This window comes from Rhinoraja longicauda, chromosome 10 (assembly GCF_053455715.1).
Source record: "Rhinoraja longicauda isolate Sanriku21f chromosome 10, sRhiLon1.1, whole genome shotgun sequence".
In the NCBI taxonomy this organism is placed as follows: Eukaryota; Metazoa; Chordata; class Chondrichthyes; order Rajiformes; family Arhynchobatidae; genus Rhinoraja; species Rhinoraja longicauda.
Window position 1 is genome coordinate 29931839 of NC_135962.1, and position 21511 is coordinate 29953349.

A 21511-nucleotide genomic window follows, 5' to 3' on the forward strand; every position below is an offset into this window, starting at 1 on the left:
GGAAGGGGTTGATGGGGGAAGTGGGACCTCCCCTTTTCCCAGTACCCCTCTTTCCCCCACCACCAAGCCCCCTCCGCAACGGCCCCTGTTGTCCCCAGTCCCCATTCACAGACCCCCCCCCCCCATTCTCTCTCTCCCCATACACACTCTCAGTGCTTTTTTCGAAACACTTGCCCCGGTGGCCCACGAGCATATGGGCCCAATGCTGATCTGTGTATGTTAAGTGACTTGCAATAAAAAAATATACTTTAAAAAGAGATAAGTGCTTTTTAAGTGCTTGTTTTGAAACATTCGCGGTCACATAGTGCTTCTCACTGTAGCACCCATCTCAAGTGTGCCCGTTGGGCCCGTCCTCGTAGGGTTTCCATTGTAACCGGGAGGAGGGGAGGGAGGGAAGGGGGAGGGAGAGAGGTGTGGAGGGAGGAGGGGAGGGGGAGGGAGGGGGTAGGGGAGGGGAGGGGGGGAAGGGGAGGGGGGGAAGGGGGGAGGGAGAGAGGGGGAGGGGGAGGGAGAGAGGGGGAGGGGGAGGGAGGGGGAGGGGAAGGGCGGAGGGAGGGGGACCTCCCCTTTTCCCAGTACCCCTCTTTCCCCATTGTGCCCGTCCTCGTAGGGTTTACATTGTAACCGGGAGAAGGGGAGGGAGGGAAGGGGGAGGGGGGGAGGAGGGAGGTGTGGAGGGAGGAGGGGAGGGGGAAGGGGGAAGGGGAGTGGGGGGAGGGAAGGGGGAGGGGAGGGGAGGGTGGAAGGGGAGGGCGGAAAGGGGGGGAGGGGGGAAAGGGGGGAGGGGGGAGGGGGGAGGGAGAGAGGGGGAGGGTGGAAAGAGCATCCCTCTCCCCATCAGAACTGCCCCCTCCATCGACTCCTTTAAGTCCATGCTCAAAACCTATTTCTACTCCCTAGCGTTTGAGGCTCATTGAGGAGGCGCTAATCAGATGTACAGCACTTTGGTCAACGTGGGTTGTTTTTAAATGTGCTGTACAAATAAAATGGACTTGACTTGACAGCTCTTCGCAACAATGTAGCACAGGGGCATTGTGACGTCACACGCTGAATACCGCTGGGGGGGGGGAAGGGGGGTCAGCTCGAGTCCATCTCACAGGGGCATTGTGACATCACAATCCGCACCGCAGCGCCCCCCTTCTGTCAAAACTTCGATAAATCAGGGGGGGCAGCACTTTTAAACCTCTGTAACTTAAAAAATATGCGTCCGAATTAAATAAAAATATAATTTTCCAGCAGCGAACCGCATGCTGATTAAGGCGGTACAAAAATCGTGGCGCTACGGTTCACCGTTTTGCCGGAATTGCCGTCTTCAGCCGACATCAGTGGGATATATATATATAGATACAAGATCTGAGTTTTAATAGTATATAGATGGAAAGAAAATCAACTAATTGACCCATGTTCAACATTGATGCTTTATTTTCAGATTGAACAATTTTTCTTTCAATTTAAATATAATTATTTGCATCTTAGGATTTGCCATCAATATTAAAAAACATTCTTTTAAATTCTTTTATTGGTCATATATCTTGTACCATGGAAGAAACTAAGAGAAAACATGAAACTCCACGATAGAATAAAATTATTTTGTATTTAAGTATTTTAGGAACACAATACATGTTATGTAATCTTTCTAACAAAGATGATAGTTGCAAATATAGGAGTGATAAAATAAGACCAGATGTTGCATTGAATAATGTTAAATTCATTTGTAAAATATTGGCAGAAGTAAGACATTTGTACAAAAGAAAGTTAAAATGTGGTTCATTTTTATTCAGAGTTTTTATAAATCCTTAATCTAAGAGTCTCTCTCAAGAGCAGATATTCAGCTTACTTGTCTTCTTGGATGTTGATAGCAATTTTGTAATCAGTTATAGCTTGGTCAGTCAAACCCAAATGGCCACGGACATCCGCACGGAGTTTGTAAAATAGAGCATCGTCTGGCATTAGTAATAGTGCTAGAAAGGTATGGTAAAGGCATGTTAAAAGTATAATAATATAACTTAATTATAGCTGTTTTATCATGTTAACTTAATTATAGTATGCATAATTAAAGCTTAAAAAATGTGCCTTTATTAATATTTGTAATTTGTCTTTGGTTCAGTATGGAACATTTTTTAGGTTATTTCAAAAAAAGTTGATCAAATATTTTTTGCAATGAGTGATAGAGGTTTGTTCTTTAAAATAAAGGAAAATAACAATGTAGAAGTAGAGTAAACTGTCCACATAGAAAAGACAAACAAGCTGTACAAGATTTGTAGTATCTGCTCAAATTTAACGGGACAGGCAGCATCTCTGGAGAGAAGGAATGGGTGATGTTTTGGGTCGAGTTCCTTCCTACAATACTCAAATTTAACATCTATAATATACATTACTTCAAAAGCTCCAACATTCAGATAATGTCAAAAACAAATTCAAAACAACACCAAAAAGGATTTGTCTATATATTTAGCATTTTTATTTCATTTCACTATATTTCTCTATTCGTGGATATTTGAATAGTACAGGTCCACTTTCCGGCTACAGATGGTCTGGCACTTTTATTAATCTGGACAAAATTATGAGAGTGCACTTGAAATTCCCCCCAGAAGCCCTCCCCGAAAATATTAGCACATTGGCCAGGTGAGGTGACCGATCTTTGCCACATTGGGAGTTCCCGGCCAATTGGCGGGTTGAATTTGCCCCCGTGGCTGGGGCTCTGGAACTCCAGCTCAGCCGGAGCCGGCAGATCTGTTCCCAAAGCCGACTTCCGAGGCCACCCATAATACCTTTGCCCAATGAGAGCAAGATTAATGCCTCAATGACTACAAACTCATGTCTGTTAAAGTGCTTCAAGAGGTTGGTTAAGATGCAAATCAACGTCTGCCGAAATAATGATTGATTTCTGCCTACTACCACAACAGATCAACAGCATTTGTGATCTCACTTGCTTGCCTCAGTGCTGAATTACTTGGTCAACAGGGGGTGTGTACTTCAAGCTGTTCATCAACTACAGCTCGGTGTTCAAAACCATCATCCCTTCCAAAATCATTGTCCAGCTTGGGGAACTGGATCGCTGTTCCTCTCAATGCAACTGGATCCTTGACTTTCTCATTGGCAGACCTCAATCAATATGAATTGGCAACCACACCTCCTCCTCGCTGACCATCAGCAGAAAGGCACCACAGGACCTCGTCCTTAACCCCCTGCTCTTTCGCCCCAACTCTGATGACAATGTCACGTTGAAATTCACTGACAATACCACTGTCATCCAAGGAATGAGTAATGACGAATCAGAGTATAGGAGGAAGATCGATAATCTGGTGGAGTAGTGCCAGAACAATGTTGCTCTCGAGGTTAGTAAGAACTAAGAAGCTGATTATTAACTTCAGACAGGGAAATCCGAGGGATCATACATCGCTTGGGAATGAAGGACGCATTGCAGAAAGTGGACATTACTTGGTATCATGATCTCCCCATTATCGAACAGATCTAGGGCCTCGCTTACCTTCCTTTGGAGAGTTAATTCTCATCAAAATTTAATGACGGCCTGACTGTTTCCAAAGTCATAGCCATATGGGACTCACCAATTAGGTCTGATAATATACTCTGCAGGTGCTAAGGCAGAGATTTAGAGAAATAATTCATAAAGGGGAAATTTGAGGCAACTGAATGCTCCAGTATCAGTGGTGCTTTGGAAGGTGGGACAATACACAGCAATAGATGATTATAGAATTGGAGGAGTTGCATAAATGAAGAAGATTGCAGAGAGATGGGGGAAAAAGCATGAAGCACTTTTTAGATTAGAATAATCATTTTGATTCAAAATATTCACCAGGGATTGATGGGCAAGTGGGCAGAATACAGTAGCACAGCAATGGAGCTGCTATCTAACATCGCCAGAGACCTGGGTTCGATGCTGACGTTGGGTGCCGTCTGTGTGTGGTTTGTAGGTTCTCCCTGTGGATTTTCTCCAGTGGTCCGGTTTCCTCCCATATCCCAAAGACGTGCATGTTTATAGGTTAATTGGCTTCTGTAAAATGCACCTAGTGTGTCAGATGCAAAAGTGGGATCACATTGAACTAGTGTGAAAACAAGTGAATGATAGTCAATGTGGACTTGGTGGGCCAAAGGGCCTGTTTCCAGGCTGTATCTCTGAACATAAACATAAACAGAGCTGGAATTTGTATGTTGGAGGTTATTTGGAATGCTGTAGTTCATTAAGTGGGAATGGATGAGGTGAAGAAACTGAAGCAAGCACTTGGAGAGCGCTGCAGAGATAAAGGTAGGTAAATTTCTTGATGTATAAAAATGAGTAATGACGAATCAGAGTATAGGAGGAAGATCGATAATCTGGTGGAGTAGTGCTTTAATTAGTTTTCAAACATGGCATCAAACAAAGCTGCAAATGATTTGGTTCCCTTGACAAAACAACTGTAAAAGAGGATATAAGGTTGGACTAAGAGCTGAAGATGGTATTATCAAAGTTTCTGATGTAATTATTGTTTATCCAATTGTAAACAATGTTTATCCAACAAAATATTGGACAAAAGATCTGACTGAGGCACTTGAATTGCCAAGGCAACCAATACAACAATGTATTATTATTACTGTTGTTGTTATGCAGATGAGCAACTGCATGTGAATAATATAATCCTGGGTCAATTTCCAAATACCAGTTGATTATAGACATGAAGTGCAGAGAAAATTTATTAGAACATTTCTTTTAATTATTTTTTCCAGTACAACCAACATTTACAAAATAATTGCACTTGTAAGTTTTTAAGCAGATGTACAAAATAGCACACTAAGAAGAACAATACAATACAACAAAACATAGAGCAAAAGTACAATAAAGAAAAAAAAGGAAAAAAGAAAAACAAAAAGACAGGAAAAAAAAGAAATATATATATATAATGTATATAAATATATATATAAAATGTTTAGATACAAATGTTTACAGGTCAACCAGATCAGACAGTACAGTCCTCCTTAACATCCAAGACGCCATGTATACATGCTCTGGGGCTTTTACACCACTGCTGACAGAATGTATCATGTATTTCCCCATTCAACGAGGATGAAAAAACATTTCATTGCATCTTACAGGACCTATCACACTGCTAAAAAAATATACTGTAAATGTATGTGCTGTTTCTTACCATGTGAATAATCTTTTTCAGCATCCTGGTACTGCTTTAGAGTGGCAAAGAGGTTTGCTCTGTTAAAGTATATATGAGCTGAGTAAGGACTAAGTTTAATAGCTTCCTCAAAGTCCTCCAGTGCCTCTTTGACAAGCTTAAGCATAACACAACAAATTGCTCGATTCAACAAAGCAGATTCATCTCTTGGTTGCAGATCGATTGCCTTGGTGTAATGATTATGGGCCTGCAAAATAATTGTACTGAGATAATTAAAAGTTGTCATTTCAGTGTTGAAAATCTTTCCATTTAGCAGAGCCTGGAGTAATTCTGTCCAGCACTTGCACACAAAACATACTGTTAACACAGAGCCACAAAATATCTGTCGATAATTAGTAATCATGTATCAAATATTGAACAATAAAGCATAATTTGTCAAAGGACATAACTGTCTCTAACATGTTAAGTCTTGAATATTTCTCAATGCATATCTATTCAAATATGTTAGCATCCTTTCTTAATTTGTCATGTCAATTTGATATTTTTATGCACTTAAAGCTAAGTGTATAGAGTTAGTAATGAGACACGCAATATCACATACATTCTAGAGCACTTGGGGAATAATATTCATTATGGCCAAATTAGTTTAGAGGCATTACAGGATAGGGGTAGGGTGCAGAGACAATTTTTTTTCTTTGCCATTTAGGTGCTTAATTAACGGAGCAAAATTTGCATTGGACAAATTCTCTTTTTTTCTGATTACCAATAGAATGCACTGCAGTATATGCTTCCCTTTTGCACCGTCAACAGGCAAATTAAACTATACCGGGAAAGCCAATGACAGTTGTGACTGGTTTACTGAAGATTAGTGCCAGCACAAACATTTGTGACTCGATCTGCAATTTGGACTCATTGCAGCTAAAATGCCACTCTGATATCATAAGGTCGTAAGTGAGAGGAGCAGAATTAGGCTATTTGGCCCATCAAGTCTGCCATTTAATCATGGCTGATCTATCTGTCCCTCCGAACCCCATTCTCCTGCCTTCTCCCCATAACTCCTAATATCAAAGGCATTCACTCGATATCTACTCTGACTCTTGTTCTAACTCACTATTTCTTTTGAACCCTGCACTTTCACCACATAGTCTACAAGACTACTCATTGATTATTTGTTACTGAAAAAGCAGAGATTTTTTCAGCTGCAAAGCATTTATTTTACAAACACAAAGACTTCTCTCAGCCTGGCAACTATCTTAAAATGAACTTGACTTTACACTACATTGGTGTCATAATTATCTCTTAACTGTGCATCTTCCACCTGCATAACATTGCCAGATTCCACCTTTCCTTATCTTATCTACTGCTGAAAACATCATATATGCCCCTGTTACCTCTAAGTGAATTAGTTCAATACATTCCAGGCCATCTTTCCATGTTCCAACTATCATAAAAGTGTGCTCATCCACAACTCCTGCCCATATTCTAGTTCCATTTATCTATTACCCTATAGTTGCAGTAGGAAAGAACTGCAGATGCTGATTTACACCAAAGATAGACACAAAATGCTGGAGTAATCCAGCAGGCCAAGCAGCATCTCTGGAGAAAAGGAACGGGTGTCATTTCGGGTTGAGACCCTTCTTCGGACCCTCTGACCCGACCCGAAATGTCACCTATTCCTTTTGTGTAATTTCTCGTTAACATGCCCCTGAACTGATAACTTTTATAAAAATGTTTTCCATTTATAAACAAGAACCAACATTAAACAGCTATGCAAAAATCATCACGATGATGCAACACAGCCAGAGAAAGACCTGATAATTAACAACGAATGTGTTTAAAGCAAATTCGTTTTGTAAAATATTACTTTTCATATGACAGTTAATTAAACATAGAAAATAGGTGTAGGAGGAGGCCATTTGGCCCTTCGAGCCAGCACCGCCATTCATTGTGATCATGGCTGATCATCCACAATCTGTAACCTGTGCCTGCCTATTCCCCTTATTTCATATTTTCATATTTCAGATACAGCGCGGAAACAGGCCTTTTCGGTCCGCCAAGTCCGCACCGCCCAGCGATCCCCGCACATTAACACTATCCTACACACACTAGGGACATTTTTTTACATTTACCCAGTCAATTAACCTACATACCTGTACGTCTTTGGAGTGTGGGAGGAAACCGAAGATCTCGGAGAAAACCCACGCAGGTCACGGGGAGAACGTACAAACTCCTTACAGTACAGCACCCGTAGTCAGGATCGAACCTGAGTCTCCGGCGCTGCATTCGCTGTAAGGCAGCAACTCTACCGCTGCGCCACCATGCCCTTGATTCCACTAGGCCCTAGAGCTCTATCTAACTCTCTTTTAAATTCATCCAGTGAATTGGCCTCCACTGCCTTCTGTGGCAGAGAATTAAACAAATTCACAACTCTGGGTGAAAAAAATTCTTCTCACCTCAGTTTTAAATGGCCTCCCCTTTATTCTTAGACTGTGGCCCCTGGTTCTGGACTCCCCCAACATTGGGAACATTTTTCCTGCATCTAGCTTGTCTAGTCCTTTAATGATTTTATATGTCTCTGTAAGATCCCCTCTCATCCTTCTAAACTCCAGTGAATACAAGCCCAGTCTTTCCAATCTTTCCTCATATGAGAGTCCCTCCCAAGGATTAACCTCGTGAACCTACGCTGCACTGCCTCAATAGCAAGGACATCCTTCCTCAAATTAGGAGACCAAAACTGCACACACTACTCCAGATGTGGTCTCACCAGGGCCCTATACAACAGCAGAAGGACCTCTTTGCTCCTATACTCAAATCCTCTTGTTATGAAGGCCAACATGCCATTTGCTTTCTTCACTGCCTGCTGTACATGCACACTTACTTTCAGTGACTGGTGTCCAAGGACACCAAGGTCTCGTTGCACTTCCCCTTTACCTAATCTGACATCATTGAGATAATAATCTGCCTCCTTGTTTTTGCCATCAAAGTGGATAACCTCACATTTACCTACATTATACTGCATCTGCCATGCATCTGCCCATTAACTCAACCTGTCCAAGTCACCCTGCAACCTCCTAAGTTCCCACTGCCACCCAGCTTTGTGTCATCTGCAAACTTGCCAGTGTCACTTCTAATTCCATCATCCAAATCATTAATATATATTGTAAATAGTTGTGGCCCCATCACCAAGCCTTGCGGCACTCCACTCGCCACTGCCTGCCATTCTGAAAAGGATCCGTTTATTCCTCTTTGCTTCCTGTCTGCCAACCAATTCTCTATCCATGTCAAACTCTACCCCCAATACAATGTGCTCCAATTTTGCTCACCAACCTCCTGTGTGGGACCTTATCAAAGGCTTTCTTTACTGAAAATCACAGATGCATCATGACTTGGGGATTTGAACCACAACTATCCTGGCAAAAAAAATTTAGATCTTAATATAAACAATTTTCTTCAGATTCATGTGTTACTTCAGTTATAAATCATTTGCTTACCTTTTAGATTTTATGCTATTAACCATTTACTACGAAGGAACTGTTCAGTAATTAGGATTTGAAATACATAGTGTGAACTTTGTCAGTACTCCTTCAAGCAGCATAGAGTTCAGTTATAATTTGTCTACTTATTCTGGGCTATGCAAAAGGCACTTGTTGAGTCATCGTCCCACAGCCCCAACAATCCATGCTCAATCCACCTCTCCAGCGTTGTGTTTGTGGAGTTTGCATTTCTCCTTGTGGTATTCACTCAGCCATGCGAATTAGTAGCTTGATTTGCCATTGTAGTGGCTCCCGAGTGTGTTGGTGAATGGTAGAATTGAGGGGATGTTGATGTGAACGTGGGGGGAATAAACTGAGATTAGTGTAAATGGGTGCATGGTGAATGGCATGGATTTGGTGAGCTGACAGATTTGTTTCTGCCCTGTATGACTCCGATTCTAAACAATTACCAACAAGGCCTGTTCTTGTGCTGTACTGTTTCTACCTTCCAATGTCCAATATATTAATATTTAAAAGCATTATTTTCTTCAGTTACAGTCTAAAGAAAAGGTTGGGATAATCTGGCTTTTTTGGTTTAACTAAAATAGAATATTTGAAATATAAAAACTGGAATTTACATAACATTGATTCCCCCCCCCCCCCCCCATCATAAATGTTTAAAAAAAATAAAAGTCCACACTATAAACCTTACTAATAGTTCTGGAATAAACCACCATTTGTGGTGCAAACTGAGCACTACTTTTTAAAACATTTGTGGTCTCAATTGAACACTTCCTAAAATAAGTTGCAAGAGGGCAGCACAGTGGCGCAGCTGGTAAAGCTGTTGCCTTACAGCACCAGAGACTCTGGGTTTGATGCTGACTTTGGGTGCTGTCTATGTGGAGTCTGCACGTTCTCCCTGTGGAATGGAAATTAATTTGGATAATTGGTGTAAAGGTATCGGGAGAAGGGTCTCGATCCAAAACGTCACCCGTTCCTTCTCTCCAGAAATGCTGCCTGTCCCGCTGAGGTACTCCAGCTTTTTGTGTCTATCTTTGGTTTAAACCAGCATCTGCAGTTCCTTTCTACACATCTATAGATTGTATATTCTTTTATTATTTAAACCAAAACATTAAATATTTTTAAAAGATATCGGATGCTTGAAATTGGCAACTGGGTAGTATCAAGAGACTAGGACTACATGAAAGATTAAGTGAAATTTGGTCTTAAGATGTAATTGTTACAAGGGTCCCACTTTAACATTTTTATTTGTTTGAAATAACAAGTTTTACTCTTTTTAGTTTGATGTAAAAAGGAATTCCACCTTTTTAGTAGAGAGACACAACACCCTAATTAACGAGTGGATTTGGAAATACCAGATCCTCACTCTATTTGGAAACACCATAGTTGCTGAAATGCATTGGATAACTGGGACTAAAGATTTTTTTTACTTGAACAGTTTATGTCTCGCTACAGAATTTGAGATGGGTATAGATTTCTAGAAGTTATGCAAGTTGCAGGAATTAGGCAGCACAGTGGAACACCTGGTAGAGCTGCTGCCTCACAGCACCATTGACCCAGGTTCAATCCTGACCTCAGCTGTTGTCTATGTAGAGTTTTCACATTCTTCCTGTGAGTGCATGCGTTTCCCCTCTACTCCGGTTTCCTCCATATTCCGAAGACATGCAGATTTGTAGGTAAATTGCCCCTAGTGTGTGGGGAGTGGATGCGAAGGTGGTATAACATAGAACTAGTGTGAAAGGATCATTAATGGTCAGTTTGGAGTTGGTGAGCTGAAGGGCCTGTTTCCATGCTGTATCTATAAACTAAACTTTAAACTAAAAAAGTAATGTGGAAGGGGATGATAGACACAAAAAGCTAGAGTAACTCAGTGGGACAGGCAGCATTTCTGGAGAGAAGGAATGGGTGACGTTTTGGGTTGAGACCCTTCTGCAGTCTGAAGAAGGGCCTCGACCCAAAACATCACCCATTCCTTCTCTCCAGAGATGCTGCCTGTCCCGCTGTTACTCCAGCTTTTCATGTCTATCTTTGGTTTAAACAAGCATCTGCAGTTCCTTCTTACGCATAATGTTGAAAGGGATCACCTATGAAACAAACTGAAGTCTCCGCTACTTTCACCTCTTGATTTAATAGAATTAGAAAATAGAGACTAGTGACCACCTGTTCCATAGCGATCGTGAGTTAGCGTAGAGTGGTCCTGTGTATCATGACAGAGTAGTATCATGGTGGATGAAAGATTGGTTGAATACAATAAATGAAGGAATAGTAGCTTTTGGGGACTCTCTATGGGGACTCTCTGAGTGATATCAGCAGTGACTGCAGGAGAAGAGGGAACGCGGAGTGGGCCGCTGGGGCCCTGCAGCAGCCAGGGCACTGCTGGTGGCCTCACACAGGATGACTTGGTCTGCAGCTGCACGAAACTGCGGAGCACATCGACCGCATTGCCAGACCAGACTAATCCCTGCAATACTGACCTAGTGCCACCATCAGGCCAATATAAGAATATAGTTTTAAGAACTTTGAAACTTGAAGAATACACGTTTGTTGCATTCTTGTACTTGGGCATGATTGCACCCATGCATAATAAGATTTTACTGAATTATATGCAAAAAAGAATTTCACTGTATCTAGTTACATGTGACAATAAAGTACGATTGACATGTGGCCTTAACTGGAAGTGGGCTAACCACAGGGTGGCACGGTGATGCATCGGTAGAGTTGCAGCCTTATAGCCCCAAAGACCTAGGTTCGATCCTGACTACGGGTGTTGTCTATACGGAGTTTGTACATTCTCCCCGTGACAGCGTGGGTTTTCTCCGGGATCTCTGGTTTCCTCCCACATACCAAAGACATACAGGTTTGTAGGTTAATTGGCTTGGTATAATTGTAAATTGTCCTGAGTGAGTAGGAGTGTTAGTGTGTGGGGATTTCTGGTCAACATGGACTTGGTGGGCCGAAGGACCTGTTTCTGCGTTGTATCTCTAAACTAAATGAAACCTTTGAAACCAAACATAAGTAGGTAAAACTACAACTGAAAATGGTGACTTTCAAAGAGCAGATGTTTTGGGTGTAGACTAGTAAATCCCACAAGGGGGAACCAAAGAGAAAGGAAAAAGATGATTGAAGAAGAAAAGCAAGATTGAATGTAGAAGACGAGGGGAAATAAGATGAAAAGTAAGAGACTATGAGAGGAGTATGGCAGGTACCTTAAAGAGAATCCAAAAGTCTTCTCCTGGCATGTAAATGTAAATGAGGAAGAGTGCTAATTAGAGATTTAAGTAGCAATCAATGTGTATAGCAGCAAAAGGCATAGTCGCAATCCCATATATGTATTTTCAAACGGCCATTACGAAGGAGAATGATACTGCCAACATCTCCGTTGAAGGGGAGATAATAGATACAATGGATGGAATGAAAACTGCTGAGATATCGGTACTAAAAAGTTGTCTCTATTGAAGTGATTGAATCATGAGATCTGGATGAGAGGTATTTCATGTTGCCGAGGGAAGCATATTTGGATATTGCAGAAAAAGTTGCTGTAATCTTTCAACCTAGAACCAAGGGACACCAAATGATGACTAATACATGTGTTTTGTGGGAAATTTGTGTGTGGGGTTTGTTTCTAATTTTTTTTTTTAAGTGACTTAAGGAAGAATCAGCCTTAAGGAAGAATCAGCCTTAAGGAAGAATTCCATGATTCTTTAAAGTTTTTAACCGGATAAAACTTTCTGTTTTAGTTCATAAAATGAATTAAAACATCTAAAATTTACAGGAGATGTGCACGGCAGCAGAGGGTGGTGAGTACCTGAAACACATAACTATGGGTGGTGGTGGAGGCAGAAATGACAGCAGTGTTTAAGGGGTTTTAAATAGCTAATGCAGTTAAGAGTCGGTCTTGGCATCATGATCCACAGACACTGTGGGCCAAAGTGTCTGTTTCTGTGCTGTACTGTTCTATATTCTTATGCTACATTTGTATTCTTATGCTACATTTGTTTTCTTCTCTCCTTAATTAACAAAAGAAAAAGTGGCATTCAAAACATGGCAAAATTGAGAGCTGGAAGTAAGTCATCCATGAAATGTAGCACTCCTGAAGAATTGTATTTTGAGGAGACTGAGAACGCAGTGGGAAAAAATGTAAAGATTTCCAGGATAGACTATGATGACTTGGATTCACAGAACCTGTTTCACAATACAATTTTATCGAAGTCTAGAATATCTACAACTTCTCCTGCACTCAATGATGCAAAGATAAATTATGAAAGTTCTGAGGAAATGTTACCTCAAAATCCTGAGAATATACCGAACAGCGCAATGAATGACATTAACAGTAAAACAGGGGCCAACCAATGGATTGCGAGCATGTCTACACCTTTTAAAAGAACAATGCTGTCAACAATCTTTGAAGAAAGTCTTCCAACCACATCAGAGAATGAACAGGCTTTCCAGTCCAGTATTGAAAACACTACTACCAAAAACACCGTAGAAGATGATTCAACACCACTCATGCCTCTCACGGTGAATGGAAAGACTGAAGTTGCCCCTAGAAGCACATCCAGATCATATTCTCAAAAATCATCATCTAGTTTTCACTCAAGGTTTCTTGAGAAATCTATCAGCAAAAGGAAATCTAGAAAGAGAACAAGACTGCCGACAGAGCAGGTAAAGCCATGTTTTGTCATGATAAATTAATGATTTACAATGTTTTAAAAGCATGCAATTAGATTTGGCTTTAATAAAAGTGCAAATTTTTACTTCAGTTTAGAGTGATTCTAGCAATTTGGCTCTGGCTTCAAACTGGGGCCATGAAAGGTCTTACCAAAGTAGTGAAAACACATTGTAAGTTGGACCAAACACAATTCTGAATGATGCCTGCAATAGTTGCCCAAACCATTGCAGTGGCTTTCCAAAGTCAGAACAGACATTGTGGGCCAAAAAGCCTGTTTCTGTGCTTTACTGTTCTCTGGTCTATGTTTTAAGGAACTTCACATTACAGAAAATAGTATTATAAAAACAATTGTGTGAATGAGGAAAAGATGGTTTGAGGGTTAAAGAATTTCAGACTCTCAGATCCATAGGATTTATGTAATGCAAATAATGTTCCATTATTCTCTCGTGAGTTGTATCCAATTTGCAGCAGGGAATCGCACGTGATAGCTGAATTATCTGCACTGAACTAATTCTTAATACTGGTACAAATTGCTGATCAATTCTATTGCAAAGATTTTTCCAAAAAAAGGACCGATTGCAATTCACATGTGTTTTTGTTGAATTTCCACAGCAAATTCGGATACAAGAGTGGACAATTCGCCAACTGAACAACATTGAAGAAGCCAGAAAACATGAACTAGTAATAGAATGAGTAAATGCATCAAGTTAGAGTTTGATGGGATATGACCTGCAGATAATAGTGCTCTTTTATGCTGGCTATTAATAGCTCATTATTGAGATAAAGTAAGAAATCTTTAAAACCTATTAAAATTGAAATAATGAAAAAATTTAAAATTAGCTGAAACACTTTAATTATTGAAAAGTATTAAGACAATCAAAATTAAAAGTGGATTTATTTATCTCTTTCCTCTCTTTCTGCCCTTTAGAGGTCAACCCCTTTGAAATCAATGGCCGATCAGATCATGGCTCAGTCAAACCTGGCACCTGGTTCAAGACCCTTATCTTAACCTTGGGTTGAAATGTTGGGTAATCTCGGATAGATTTGGCTCCACTGCTGGTCCATTGGGAGATTGTATATATTGCCAGGATAATGTAGGCCAACAATACATGTGTATTTTCTACACTATTTGGAATAATGCAATATTTTGAGCAGGAAAAGTAGTTTAGTTATGGGAAATATTTTTTATTCACTGCTTGGAATAATAATGGCTCTACCACAGAAACACTAGTCAAATTTATATTCAAGGCAAGAAAATTAACTAGCACATATCCTATATGATGTGGTTGATTGAGAATTTCACCAGTATACAAATTCAAACTCGACCTGTTCATATTTTATGTGGATAAGAATCACCTGGATGCCTGTTATTTTGGGGAAAGTGTTTCAGAATTGAGTTAAACACATCAATTTTATACAAGCATCCTTTTTCAAGTGGAACTAAAAGACGTATACCAACCAAATGTTAATTGCGTAGTTCGTATTTATAAGCAAGACTAGAGGAATATAAATCATTAATTGAAGGATCAACTCATGAACAGATGGGAATGTGAGATTTCACTGGGAGCAATTGAAAAAGGTAAGTCTCACAGACTTGCTGACTAACAGCTAGCAATAAAAGGAAGATAAGCCCAAGTGAAATGGCCATCATGGGAGCAGACAGTAAGAGTATGACAATAAGCCTTGTGCTCAAGAGGATTGGACAGAGCAAGAGTGGAACATTGAGGCTGAGGCTCAAGAGGGTTCAGCAAGAGGAGGCTTTGGCAAAGGTGTTTGCAGGATAAGGCTGGGTCTGTCATGTTTTGTTCATTTTAGAGTGCAGCTTCGTCCTGGTGTGGGCGAGATGGAAGTTAGTGCAGTGCAGTGCTCGGGATGTGGCAACTCGGGAAGATATCCAGTTTCCCTGAGGACTATATCTGCAGGAAGTGCATCCAGGTGCAGCTCCTTGAAGATTGCATTAGGGAACTGGAACTGCAGCTCGATGAGGTCTTGGAGAGTGAGGAAATCGTTGATAGGAGTTTTTGAAAGGTGGTTACACCTAAGGTTCAGAAGAATAGATGGGTGACCAGAGGAAAGGGAATAGGCAGAGAGGTCAGAAATACATTCCCCTGACCATTTCCCTGCAAAACAGGTATACCCTTTTGGATACTGTTGAGGGGGATGACCATTCAGAGGACAGAAGCGGCTGCCAGGTCTGGCTCTGAGTGGGGTTGGGTGAAGTCAGATAGAGCGATAGTAATAGGAGGCTTGATAGTTAAGGGAACAGACAGAATGATTTTGTGGTAGTTTCCTCTACAACTCCCTGGTTCACTCGTCTCTTCCCACCCAAACCACTACCTCCCCAGGAACTTTCCCCTGCAACCGCAGGTGATGCAACACATGTCCTCAAACCTCCCCCCTCGACTCCATCCAGGGACCCTGACAGCTCTTTCAGGCGAGGCAGAGGTTCACCTGTACCTACTCCAACTTTGTCTACCGTATCCCTTGTTCTCGATGTGGGCTCCTATATATCAGCGGGACCAATCGCAGACTGGGTGAGTCTGCCTTGGCCTATGTGATCTCCCGGTTGTCAAATATTTTAACTTCCCTTCCCATTCCCAAACTGATTCTTTTTGTCCTGGGACTCCTCCACTGTTAGAGTGAGGAACAGCACCTCAAATTTCACTTGGGCAGCTTACAACCCAGCGGTATGAACGTTCATTTCTCTAATTTCAAGGTTGGGATTGAACCCTGGTCTCCAGCGCTGTAAGCGCTATAAGGCAGCAACTCTACCGCTGCGCCATCGTGCCACCCAGAATGTCTCGGATTCTGTCTTTCATCATGCATGCTCATGTGCCAGAGATGTGCTGAGATATGAACAGCTTTTTTTCCAGCTAGAGGGAAATACTAACCATCGGTCAGTATTTGACGTAATGATTACAACTACATGAAAAGTGGCAGAATGTGCTAAAGTTAATCACGTGGTAAATTATTTAAAGTTTAACATAGTTTTGGTGATAAAATGTCATACCTGTTGAAATTGGCTGTTGTAGAGGTAAAGATTGGCCTTGTTGAAATAAGCCAGTGAATAGTTGGGGTCGAGAACTATTGCCCTCTGATAGTCTCTCATAGCATCAGGTAGGTCTCCCATAAACTGGTTAATCACACCACGATTTGTAAACAACTTTGCAGATTTGGCAATCTGAAATGATATACTCTATATTTAAGTGAACTAATTTATTTAGTAATAATAATGCAAAATGAAGTCAATAACAAGCATTTGGGATGGAGGAAAAAACAGTCCAGCAATACAAACAGTTCTGGCAGCTCCAAAATATACGTGGTCAGTAATGAATTACTAAGCCAAAATAAGGGAAAACCATGTTAGAACTGTTGGAGTAATAAAACTGGGATGTCTTCAGATGGAAACCTCTGGGATACTATCACCACACTGATGCAAGTGCACAGTGGAATCAAAGGGTGGTGCAGCAGAGAAACTTACCTTTTAGCCCACCACGTCCATTGACAACCATCAACCACTTATTAATCAGAACTTAGTCATTTTGAGTCAGTTTGTTTCTCTTTCTTATTTTTCATTGTATTAATCTTTCGGCAAGATGCCGTGCACTGAGATACTATTTTATACAGGTATGAAGGAAATTTAACTGCAAAAATTGCAATGAATTACACGTTGCTAGAAATTATTTTATGGACAAAGGGGAAAACGATATTTGGATTAAACAAGTAAAAATCAGAAATCTGATGCGACGTGGATTGAGGAATTGGGACTTGGGGATAGAGTCTTTACAGGGAGCAGGGTGGGAAGAAGTTTACTTGTGACAACACAAGTAGGTACAGCGACTAACGAGGGTGAAGAAGGGTCTCGACCCGAAACATCACCCGTTCCTATTCTTCAGAGATGCTCCCTTTTACGCTGAGTTACTCCAGCATTTTGTGTTTATCTTCGGTTTAAACCAGCATCTGCAGTTCCTTCCTACAGAAGGCATAAGGTATGCTTGTCTTCATTAGTTGGAACATTGAGTAAAAGAGATAGCAACTGAATGATGCCGGGTTTAGAGGATATGAGTTATAAGGAGGTTGGATAGCTTTCTCTGAAGCATCAGAGGTTACGGGGAGACCCAATAGCAGTATATACAATTATGAGAGGTATAGCCATGGTAGATAGACCTTTTCCCAGGGAGGAACCGATACATACTAGAGGGCATAGCTTTTAGCTGAGAGTGGCAATGTTTAAAAGAGATGTGTGGGACAAATTAATTTACGCAGAGTGGTACAATGGTGATGTTGAAAAGACATTTAGACAGGTACATGATTCGGCAAGGTTTTGAGGAATATAGGCAAATGCAGGGAAATTGGACTGGCTTGGTTATAAAACCTGGTCAACATGGACAAGAGGGAGAGACACGGGATGATAGGATAGTGCAGCAAAGTGATCAGCTGTGATCATATTGGATGGCAGAGCATGGAAGAGGGACTAAATGATTTATTCCAGCTTCCTTTCCTTAATCTCTTCTGTAATAGATTGTGCTTATTGCTATCTGTCATATTTCCTCAGATGCACTGTAGTAAAAGTAAGACATGTGAATAAATCACTTTGGTTTAATAGTTAAAGTAATTTGTATTATGCCTTCAATTGTTAAGACTAATTTGATTTATTCCCATGATGTTTACATCACTGCTAAGTTCATTGTTTATTTGTTCAAAGAAGATAGTATTTGGGATTCTTTTGATGTGTTTGAGTGGTTGATGGGTCAATGGAGAAAGCAATGAATAGCCCGCTACAAGGATAATGGATGGTATTCACGGTGACTAGATAAGGTGATCTGGTTTCTATCCTCTAAGAATATCATTAACCTAAGATATTATTGCAATATCATATCATATCATATCATATATATACAGCCGGAAACAGGCCTTTTCGGCCCTCCAAGTCCGTGCCGCCCAGTGATCCCCGTACATTAACACTATCCTACACCCACTAGGGACAATTTTTACATTTACCCGCCAATTAACCTACATACCTGTACGTCTTTGGAGTGTGGGAGGAAACCGAAGATCTCGGAGAAAACCCACGCAGGTCACGGGGAGAACGTACAAACTCCTTACAGTGCAGCACCCGTAGTCAGGATCGAACCTGAGTCTCCGGCGCTGCATTCGCTGTAAAGCAGCAACTCTACCGCTGCGCTACCGTGCCATGTGTAGTCACTTTTAGGGATAATTGATTTCCAGACTCTCATAAACTAAACTGAAATTCTAAAATTAGAATGGTTTCTTTTGAACTTGTTTTCTGTGCTATTAGTCCTTTCGATATTGGATTTCCTTTGTTAGGTCTACAAGTGAAATAATCATAACTTGGTCTGTGAAGAAAAAACATTGAGGGCATATTCAACTTCAGCAAAGGTGCTAAAACAGATGCTATCAGTTTAGTCATTGATTCTTGTTTTCTTTTTTAGTCGAGTCTAAAGGCAATATATGGTAATGAACCTTCAAAAGAAGACCAATCAACACCAACGGCTATTGTGTTGTTATCCTTTAACCACTAAAAGAGGCTCTCACTTTCCTCCAGCTCCAACTGCCATGCTATAACATTTGCCTTTGTGTGACATTCACTAGTGTCTGAATCTCCTGGCCTTTGGACACTGCCACCAGAGCTAAATGTCCTGTTTATGTAGTAAATTTACTTGCTCATTTGTCATTTGGGGGTGGTGGCACTCCATTTGTTTCAAAATGTACAACTCTGGACAATATCATTCTTGCTTGCGGGTCTGTTCAACCGGAGGTCAATGTACTTTTAAAATATCCTGGTTTACTCTCATTCGCAAGTGATCTATCGTTAAATGATAGTCCGGATTTTATTACTTTATCTTGTCAAAATTCCAGGATTATACATATTGTCTTCAGAATGTTATCTCTACCATATGCCTATTAGTAGCTAGATTATTCAGATACTTAAAGACCCGTAAAGTTAAAATGAATCCAATAGAATAAAGTTTTCCAGAGCTCTGTTAGCACAACGTGAAACAGATGTTATTGGCCTCACAATATAATTCAGGATTTTGAAACAATTTTATTACCTGACCCAGGAATCCATGCAATGTGCATTTTGCATTATCATAATCTGTAGTCTGTGCCTTAAGTTATAGGCATACAGTATTTACCTCCAATGCAGCATTGATGTCATGTAATGCTCCAAGTGTGTTGTTCATTTGAAGACTGACGATTGCCCGACCTTCATATGCATCCTGAAAGTTTGGGTCAATATCAGCTGTAATTGTAAAGTGATACCAGGCTTTCTGAAAGGCACCCAGTACCTGAAAAGGAGAAAAGTATAGAGTCAGAGACCACAGAAACATGCCTTTCAGCCCAATTCATGCTGACCATTTAAGGAAATAATTTAAAGATAATTTGTTTTCAATTTGTGGCATTCAATAAAAGCTGATCAAAACTTTATTTGCCATTTGAACCATTTAAAATTGCATTTAATTCTAGAAATCTAATTTCTAAATTAAGATATTTGTAAATAGTGTCGTTTTTGACTGAAAAAGAAAGGAATCTCCATTTGGTATAAAACAAGTGCATTCTTTTCTCTGATTTCCTCACAAAATAACAGCTTGTAAACAGTAGCACTTTTTACAATTTCCTTTTTTTTGCATCAAGGCAAATTGCTTCCTTGTCAATTAAAAAAAAATCAAATCAAATGCAATGTAAAGTTGAACAATTTCTATGTTTTTAAAATAACTTTAATTCACTTTGCATCCCACACTGATGCAAACTAAGTGGCAACTTTCACCTTGAACTATCATCTTTCTCTGCCACATAATCTCTCTTGCTTTCCATTTATCATGGACCTCTTATTATGTACTCTCCGCCTCCATTTCTCTCCATTTTAAATCTATTTCAAAGGTCATTGATTCAAAACATTGCTTCTGCCTCTACAGTATTTCCTGCCAAGTATTTCCATTAAACTTGATCAGGCTCTAGTCCTTAAATGACCCTCTTCACAAAGCCAAACAAGTTTGCAAAAGCATCATACCGAGATCATCCAAGATCACACCTGGAGTCATGAGATAGTACCATTAACTGCAACGTCAATGATACTGCTCTAACGAAGGCAAACAACTTGAAGAATACTCCTGTCCTTCTGGAGCTGCTAAGCTTTTTGGAAGGACTTTAGTCAAGATTGGCAAGACATTGGAGGCATTGGCAGGTCTGATCCCTGAGTCATAACAGATATGCACCCCACTATCTGACCAGTCTTGGGAGATTAGAACTGGCATAATGGTACATGGAAGCATTGTCAAACTTGCCAACATATACCTATTGTCACCACTGATTCTCAGGCAATACCCTTGACTTTGCTCTATAGCTAGATACCAATACCAAAGATTGCAGACACAGATACAGACGCCAAAGATTGCAGCTTCAAAACAAAACTAAAGATTGCATCTTCCCTGAATTTAACAGCCAGATATCAGCCATTCCAGGACTGTATCTCATTGTGGATTTCCATCATGGATATCTGTTCCTCCCATGAGGGAATGAGGCTGGATGGGTAGACACTGGTACATAGTAGATGATCTGTAAATCTGAGCCGGAACCCAAGTTGAAAGGGAGAGCCAGGGTGTTTGACTGCAATTAATATTATAATTATGTTAAAATATTGAGATTAATGAATCCACATGAGCAGTTTTCAGTGCTGTACCTCAATGTAACTTGATCATTTAATTTGTAGTTTGTTAAGAAAACCATAGAAACCATGAAAGAAGTCCAGAATTTGGGGTTGTCAAGACAATTTCCGGGGATTCTATTGTTCTAATTTTGATGGGAATAATGTAGCAAATATATCCTCTGTCCATTGAAACAGAAATGCACTATTGCCTCAAAGCTTTAGGATCACATTATCACATAAAAACTTGCTGACTGACCTTTGCCTTTATTTTTCATCTGCTCTTCAGAGCCAGGGTAAAGTCAAAGGTGATCATTTCTTAAGTGGATATAAGAAAATAGAACAATACAGCACAGCTCTTCGGCCCACATTGTCTGTGTGAAAACGATGCCAAGATCATCTATTATCTACCTGCACATGTTCCATATCCCTCCATTCCCTGCGTATCTATATGCCTATCCAAAAGTCTCATAAATGCCACAGCCAGACGCATATCAGAACGCCTTAAGGCATACCACCAACCCTGACAGTGCGTTCCAGGCACTCACCACCCACTGTG

At 40.5% G+C, this 21511-nt stretch overlaps 1 protein-coding gene across 4 annotated transcripts in view; it reads right to left on the reverse strand.

Annotated features, from left to right (window-relative positions):
- Window positions 1–1669: 1669 nt before the first annotated feature.
- Window positions 1670–21511, reverse strand: part of ttc6 (tetratricopeptide repeat domain 6) — a 134305-nt gene continuing 114463 nt past the window's right edge. For 3 of the 4 annotated variants that reach the window (XM_078407164.1, XM_078407163.1, XM_078407161.1), the window contains 4 exons: window positions 19445–19597; window positions 16297–16482; window positions 5145–5370; window positions 1670–1961 (listed from right to left, as the gene is read on the reverse strand). In XM_078407164.1, the coding sequence (XP_078263290.1) occupies window positions 1834–1961; window positions 5145–5370; window positions 16297–16482; window positions 19445–19597 (693 nt within the window). In that variant the 3' untranslated portion in view covers window positions 1670–1833. The remainder of the gene's footprint in view (window positions 1962–5144; window positions 5371–16296; window positions 16483–19444; window positions 19598–21511) is intronic. The other variant, XM_078407162.1, reaches the window with a different exon arrangement.